The following is an 8302-nucleotide window of genomic DNA, read 5'->3' on the forward strand; positions in this document are numbered from 1 at the left end:
GTCCATTGTGTAATGTAATCTTGTCTTCTATCTTTATTCTCTTTCTATTCTTATCCTTTGACGCGTAAACACATGCAAAATATCATCACAAAATTCTATTTATACAAATTATATGATTATTTATTTTTTAAACCTACTATTAATTCAACTATATATGTCTTATGAAAACACCCTCTTTCTCTCTATCCTCTTACTTCGATATTCTTAAACACCTCTTCGTAACACTATTAATGATTATGTTACTGAAACATGTAAAACAATGGCATGTTATCAATATTTTGGAGGAAATAAATAATGTATTTTTATAAATAAAACTTTGTATGAAAATAAGTTTATTTTTTTCTCTATTTGAAAACTAACTAAAAGTATATAAAAATAAAGTGAGAAGATGAAGGACCACTTCACTTGTGTTGTGTCAAAATGGATCGTGACTCTGTCTTATTCATTATTATTTGACCATTTTTCATAATGTACTATGGTAGTTGTTCTTCATAGTTTCATCAACCTAACTTTTTATTTTATTTTATTTTTTGTTTTAGTCAACTCCTCCCTTATTGTTTAATGCTATATATTTACATATAAGGTGGAAAACATATTTATATATATATATATATATATTATTGTTCTTGTTAATGCTTATTTAATTATTCAATGGGCAAACAAAAATAAAGGTAGCAGTTCAAATAAATAAATAAAAATTGAAGTATAAAATTAGAAGACTTTGATAGCCAGGTCAGGCATAAGGATTAAATAATTTAAGTTAGGTGGGTTTTAATAAGTGCTTATTATTTTCATGGAAAAAATAAACGTTAGAACACAATGAACTTTTATTTAATTTTTGGGATAGACTATAATAAAACAATTTTTATTTGAATTATATATCAAATTACTGTCTTTATAAATATAACCTAAATTTCAAGAACTAAAAACCTAAAAATTTGTTCCTTTGTTGGAAAAGAAAACTTTACAACCAAAAGAAAAATCCACGTGGTAAAGTGATTCTTTTTATAGATCATGTTCTTGAAAACCATTGGTTCAATCGCAAATTACCTACTTGTCATATCAATTACGTGTTAACGAAATCAATTTCAAAAGTTTTTCACCCAAGAAAAAAGTAATGATCTTGTGGCCTACCCAAATAAATTTTAAACTTTTTTTTAGTAAACATGATTTAAATTAACGTAGTAGAAGAAAACATTTAGAAATTTTAGTCGGTTTTATGGGATTGAGTTAAACTTAAAGTTTATTTTTTAATATGAAATCAAAGTTATTTAAAAAAAGTCTATCATAATCAGTGTTTGTTGTATTTATCTTATCATTCGCTATCGAACCGTTATTACCCATAATATGTTATAACACAGCTCGTTATTTTCGGTGTGAGGGTGTATTGGAGATGCGTTATTTTTATAATTCTATATTCAAATACACTTTGTAATTTTAAATTTTTTTACATGAATGTTTTTTCTACTTTTAGTAGTTATAATAGAGAATAATTAAGTATTATTATTGGTGAATGAATTATAATTATAATTAGATTTTACGTTTTAACTACTATTTGACAATTTGTGATGGGATTCATGCATGTGTGTGCTGGATGATGGTGACATCTAATATTTAATATTCAGCTTTGCTATATAAAACAAAATATCACGAAATAGCCCTACCACTTTATTCATTTATTTTCAATGCATACTTTTATAATATTCCTAAAAAACAATAAAGGCACGTGAATGTAATTAACCCACATTATTCATGCATTAAGTGTATTATGCTAATAATAAAAATATAATTGGACTCTATTATCATAATAAAATTAATATTACATATATTTGTACATTGCTTCGTATCTATAAAAATCAATACTCCGAAATTATGCCAAAAATTCATTATTTTATATTTAAGTGTCAAACGAACTAAATTTGATCTTATCAAAATCCTTTCCAAGTGAAATTTTGAATCAAACACATCCTTATAAATATACATACACAAAACAACATATTTCAAACATTACCAATCCTTTTATCTTATAACAAGAGGGAAAAGCTTATTTAAGAACTAAAATTACTAAAATTGAGTTTTAGCTCATAAATCTCAAAATGAAACTTTTTCAAAAGTTTAACAGTTGATTTTTTTTTTTAATTTGATTTACAAATTATCACATGCATACATGTTACGACTTAAAACTTACACTTAAAAAAAATCATGAAATAAAAATCAATTTTAGAGACAAAAAATAATTAGTTGATATAATGACTAAATTAGAGACATTTTAAAGACTATTTATTTTTGGTTTCTAAATTAGTTTCTTGTTAAATAGTTTTTAAATTGGTATTTAATTTTGATAATTTAGAAAAAAAAAATTTAATAGTTTCTAAAATGGTTTATAATTTAGTCACCGTAACAATTAATTATTTTTTATCTCTACAATTGATTTATATATTACAATTTTTTTGTAATATTAAATTGGAATTTACAAACTTTTCTTACATTAGTTTTCCTTTTGGTTTTAATAAATACTAGTTTTATTAACCCGTTGCACGGAAAAGGAACGCGGGATATTAATTATTTATGAACTACTATTAATATACTAATAAATAAGGATATTAATTATTTATGAACTATTATTAATATACTAATAAATAAATAAATTGCTTTAATTAATTTGTGTTAGGTGAAAAATTGAGTTTTTTTATTCTAAGAAACATGCATGCATGAAGTTTTTTTATAGCACCACGTGTAAAAGTTTTTGCTTTTAGTAGACTATTTTTTTAAACTTGAAAAATTGTGGCAGTGAAACGCGATAAAACTTTCTGTTTGTGTTCCATTGAAATATATTAAGTATACATTCTTCAAAAGTAAAAATTGTAGTCATAAAAAAATTCATTTCACACCCAAGAAACCATAGGCATGTGTGGTTGTATTTGAGGAAGAAGATGAAAATGAAAGAAGAAGAAGAAGGACTTTTCTTACTTCTATTTGCAACCCCCACAAAATACTATGCTTGCCCTTTTTATGCATCTAATTTTTCCAACCCATACTTAAAACCCAAACTCTTTTTACTTTTTACACCATTCAAAAAAATATTAATTTTGTCCTTAATTTAAACACCACTATCATCCTTTTATAAAACTAAAAGCTAACACAAAATTTATACATATCTTAAATACACAATTACCTAATTAAACAAATTTAATTTAATTACGACTTTTAAATTGTTTACACATTTATATTAACACATAAAAACAAAACTCCTTTTAAATATATTATTATATAGTAATGTTAATTTCACCTACACAATTATAAGATATATATCATTCTACAACTTTTGTTTCTTCTGTTTTTCTCTTATCCTCCTCTATCTGTAAAACAACACAAATATGAAAGGAGATATTTGAAGGCTACTCCTCAATCCACATTCTCTCTTTAAGTATGCATTTGATAGACTTAAAGTGAGAAGGAATGTGAATGTGATATTTTTTAAACTTTCTACCATTTGAAATATAAGAGTATCATTCAGCAAACTTTTCAGCAAATTTGTGCTTCTTATCCAAGTATCATTCCCAAAACTCAAGACAGTATTAAGTAGGAATTTACCATTTATACCACATCTCTCCCCTTTATCTTTAATTAGTTTATATCATTGCCTTTAAACTGATTTTAAGTAAAGTCAAACTTAAAATGAAACAAAACAAAACAAAACTACATTAAAAACAAGTTACATATGCAGTGTTTTTTCTTTGTTATCTTTGTTTTCTTGGTTGTGTGAAGAAATAATCTCTTGTATAATCTTTTCCAGTTGTATACGATTACAGGTCTAGCTAAAAATATTGAAGACAGCAGGGATGGCCTAGAACAAAATAGCCTCACAGAAATGCATTGGTCTACATAAAACAATAGTTGTAATTTCAAAGTCTATAACCATGCAAATGCTTGGCCCATCTTCTGGCCATGTAAGGGCCATGAAAATCCCAACTTTCAACACTGCTAGTCCTACCACCACCACCACCACCTGTGTTCATATCCCTCACTGTTTCTTCACCATCTTCTGAAGCATCACCTTTATGTTCTCCAACACCTACAACAGTTTCTCCTGTCCTCCTAACACATTCATCGATTTCACCTTCAATGTAGCTATATTCCACATACACATGAGTGCAGTCACCAAGGTCTAACAGAATCCTTCTTTCTTCTCCACCTCTTATCTCTCCAATCCTTATGACTCTGCCACTGCCAACTTCCTCTCCAGCACCACATATTCTCAGCTGGATTTCGCGCACAATGCCTCCCAACATCTTGGCCAAGAACTCCTCAAACTCTTGTATGACAAATCCACTAGAAGTGCCAAAGCCAAATCCAACATGAAATCTATGAATTGGTGTAGATGGTAGTTCCATGCTTACTGCATGGTATGGTCTAGTAGGATTATCTGACAAGTGCAGGATACATGATTCGGGGTTCTTGTGCACACGGTCTTCAAGTATCTTGATGCCTTTCTTCAACCCTTCAACTGGATCAGCTTGCCCCATGTAGAACAACCGGTCAATGACTTGAAGGGCTGTGCGCTTTCCATAGGATGTCATGCGTCTTAAGGGGAAGACACGAGCCGCAGCTGAGGAATATGTAACGATGGCCAAACGGTCTATCTGTCTAAGGGAGAAAACCACAAGAGCCATTGCTTGTTTGAGAAGTCTTAGGTGTGGTCCATTTGGACTAGCCACCAAGACCAAGTCAGTGGCTCGTTCATGGGTCAGTTTCACAGAGAGATAGGCTCTATTTGAGGAAGGGCACATGATATAAGGTGTTTGCATTGGTGGAGATTGTACAAGTGACGAGGAGCTGCAAGTTAAAGGGTGGAGTGATAGATGGCAAGGGCATGAGGCATGTTTAGTCACTTGCAAAGCTGGATGGTAACTGGTTGGTGCATTTGGTGGAATAGGCACAAGAGAGAAACACAGCTTGGGACTGTCAGGTGTGTCATCAGGTTCAACTGGATCATCATCATCATAGCGCGCAGAGCGTAGAAGTGATCGGCGATGAACACGGAAGGTAGCAATGGAATCATCGAGGATTCGAAGAATGGGATCGCTTTGGTTAGTAGAAGTGAGAGGCCCACCAAGGTTGTTGTTTAGGTTGCGAGGGAGCTGGGTCCAATGAGCACGGCAAATGGGGCAAGTGACACTTCCATGGCGGACATTGGAAGAGATGCAGGCAAAATGGAATGCATGAGAGCACTGAGCAGTGAATATAGCTTGACCTGGACTGCTGCCCTTGCTGTGGTAGCTAAGAGGATCTAAACAAATTGCACACAGATTCTGCAAACATATAAAACGAAGCAGGTGAGTCAAACGAACAGTGAAGGAACAAGTACATTCATGAATACTAGGAAGAAATACAAGAATACACTCATAATTTTGACCAAGAAAAACGTGTTACAGATTGACAAGAAAGACAGACAGTGAGATTTGATTCAGGAACAAATGAATCAAGAAAATGAATGTTACACTGACACAAAACAAACCATGCTGTATTTGCTTGTCCCTTTCAAGCTTCTAGTCGTATAGATGAATGTACATAACATACATAGCTCCGATATTTTCAAAGCTAACAGTACAAAGGGAAAAGAAGAACTCCCATATTTTCAAAGTGATATCACACTCTACTCAATTCAGAAGAAAATGATTAGATTGTGATGATAATGTAAAATATGGATTGCATTTATGATGAAACTGTTGACTTTTGTAATAATTGTTTTAGAAGTCATATCTTGTATGCTTTCTAGTTGGTGGATGTATAAAAGTCTTTACACTGATAATGAATCAAAATTAAACTCTTTCCAAAATAAAAAAGTTGGGATAAAACCAGATGATGATTGAAGAATACATAACATATGTAAAATCTTATCACTCCGGTGGTTTCATGCAAATATTCACACACAAATGCATGATTTCTTCAAATTTGTCAATTTTTACCATTGGATTAAAGTAGAGACATATACAGTGAAACTTTTGGTAAATGAAAAATGACATTCCACACTCAAAGTGACAATGGATTGTGTTCATCACAAAAGTTTATTCCCTTCATTATGAAGCTATTGGATGAAATAGAGAGGTTATCACGACAATAGAAGAAAAGGTATGATCATGCATGTAGTGGCAGGTGAAACTTCCCAACGTGGGGTCTGTATTTAATGAATTGATTCTTGGCTTCACTAATGTGCCATGTGCAGGTATTCACATGCCAGTATTCTCTATTAACCACATTCGGTGTTCTATATATTTCAGTACCAAAATAAATGCTTTAAAGCCATTTGGCAAATCACAGAAAAATAATAAAGCAAAAGGGTAGTTAAAAAGAAAGATTAAGCATCAATTACAAAAAAGTAAGAAAAAGAAGAAAAATGTTCCACAAGGTCAAACTTTTAGGTTCATTGGATTCCGAAGAGTTACAAAGCAATAATAGAATGAATACAAAGATAGGAAACGCATGAAAGAATTGAGTACCAAAATGTGTAGTAGCTAGAAGTTGGAAGAGTTACTTTAATCCTAAACCCATTAATTCATTAAAAATATTAATAAATCTCCAAGTTACCTCTGTAGAATCAACAATGTTAATATTTATTAATTTGCCAACCTAGAAAAATGAAAAGCCTTGTGGTGGTTTAAGGAACTAAACGTGAATTACCTTGCCATGAAGCTCATTGTTGATGTTGGTAGTGATACCAGAATCTGTTTCTTCTATTACCTCCCCTGGGGAACTTTTTGTTCTTGATGGAGACACAAATGAGGAATTTGAGGCCTGCAAACACACAACAATAATGACATCTATAACCACGACAAATTCATAAACAATCCAAGTCACCCCAACCACTATCATCAAAAGTATTATCAGAGAAAAACAAAAGGAAAACCACAAAAATCAAGTAGCAAAGAGCATTCCCAAATCCAAGATTTCACGCCCAAAACCGATGATGGATGAAGAGGCCCATCCAATTGGACACCAATTTAGCAAAATTGCAGTGCATCCCAAAATGCAGATAAAGTTTGAATCTTTCCCCAAAATGCAAACAGCCAAAGAAGAAAGAAATGCATAGTGTTGAGAAAAGGGAAAGTGGGAGTTTACAGTGGCAGATAGACTACAGGACGTGTCAATGGATACTGGATCCACCAAAGCCTTTCTCCTTGAGAATGAGCCACACGCATATGCTGCTGCCACAGCCACCTTCCTTGCTGCTTCTTTCAGCTTTGAAGTCCCTCTTCTTCCCCCTCCTCCTTCTCCCATTCTCTCCTTTCTTTTCACTAGCCCAGTTGTTTTTTGTCAAAGCTTTCAGTGTTAGAGAGTTACCCTCTGAAGCTTTTTTGTGTTTGTGTCTCTGATGAGGCCACAAGTGATGCAGAGGAACAGATGAGAGAGAGAAAAGAAAGGAGACAAAGAGCTCTGCAAAATTCAGCAATGAGCAGCTTCTGTTGCCGTCGCTGCTGTTACTTTTGTAAGTCACTATTATTGTTGTTGTGTTCTTTCTTCATCAGCACCACACACACGCTTATATAACATAAGTACATTACATTTCACAACCGCTTCTAAGCACTGCCACCCCTACACCATTATTATATTTGCTTATGCTCATTCACATTTACCAATAAAAAAAAATAACCCCTTTTTGTTTTTACCCTCTTACACTCTTCACTTCAACTTCAAACCCTCAAGCTACCCCAATTCCCATTTTATGCTTTCATCCATAAAGTTAGGTTTTTTATTTATAAATATTAAATCTCTTGAAAAATATTTTTAATTGAAGGATCTGCCTAATTTATTGTAGTGGAATATTTTTATATTCTTTTATGAAGGTTTAAATCCAAATATACATAAATCAAAAATAATCCGGGTACATTTTTAGGTTTGTACTAATTTTAACACAGTTGAACCTGACTGAAAAAAATGTCAGGGGTTGAAAAACTTTTTGAATGGAGAAAAAAAAATTCTATAATGTTGAATAGTTGATGTGTATTTAGGAAAGTGAGTTTTTAAGTGATTTAAAATGCAAAAAAAGTTATTTGATACTTGTTGAAAAGGAGTGTGAGAACCATATTTACTATTTAGGGGAAACAACAGTATTCTTGTCAAAGATTGTAATTTGATTGCTTTGAAAGGAAGAATGAAGTTGGGCTTGACAGTTTCCACTTGAAGGCATAGATTTAGATCCTATGGGTAACCTTTTTTTTCATGGGAAACAGACCAAGGCAAATTTTAATTAATTAGTCTACAAACTGTAGCATCAAACATCAACGTTACTTGCGTTTAAAAC

General features: G+C 32.0%; 1 protein-coding gene across 1 annotated transcript; it reads right to left on the bottom strand.

Moving 5' to 3' along the window:
- Positions 1–3848: 3848 nt before the first annotated feature.
- LOC137832100 (probable E3 ubiquitin-protein ligase WAVH2) lies at positions 3849–7693 on the bottom strand. The gene is made up of 3 exons (XM_068640098.1): positions 7120–7693; positions 6682–6795; positions 3849–5312 (listed from the first exon to the last, which is right to left on the bottom strand). The coding sequence occupies exons 1-3, from the start codon at positions 7276–7278 to the stop codon at positions 3906–3908; spliced, it is 1680 nt and encodes a 559-aa protein (XP_068496199.1). The 5' UTR covers positions 7279–7693; the 3' UTR covers positions 3849–3905.
- Positions 7694–8302: the final 609 nt, after the last annotated feature.

This window comes from Phaseolus vulgaris, chromosome 6, assembly GCF_000499845.2.
Source record: "Phaseolus vulgaris cultivar G19833 chromosome 6, P. vulgaris v2.0, whole genome shotgun sequence".
Taxonomy (NCBI): domain Eukaryota; kingdom Viridiplantae; phylum Streptophyta; class Magnoliopsida; order Fabales; family Fabaceae; genus Phaseolus; species Phaseolus vulgaris.

Bases quoted from the DNA above. Each gene is read 5' to 3' on its own strand.
- LOC137832100 (XM_068640098.1), bottom strand. From the start codon at position 7,278: ATGGGAGAAGGAGGAGGGGGAAGAAGAGGGACTTCAAAGCTGAAAGAA. The intron at 6,796-7,119 runs GTAAACTCCCAC...GTGTGTTTGCAG, and splicing joins CCTGTAGTCTATCTGCCACT to GCCTCAAATTCCTCATTTGT. The intron at 5,313-6,681 runs GTAATTCACGTT...ATATGTTTGCAG, and splicing joins ACAATGAGCTTCATGGCAAG to AATCTGTGTGCAATTTGTTT.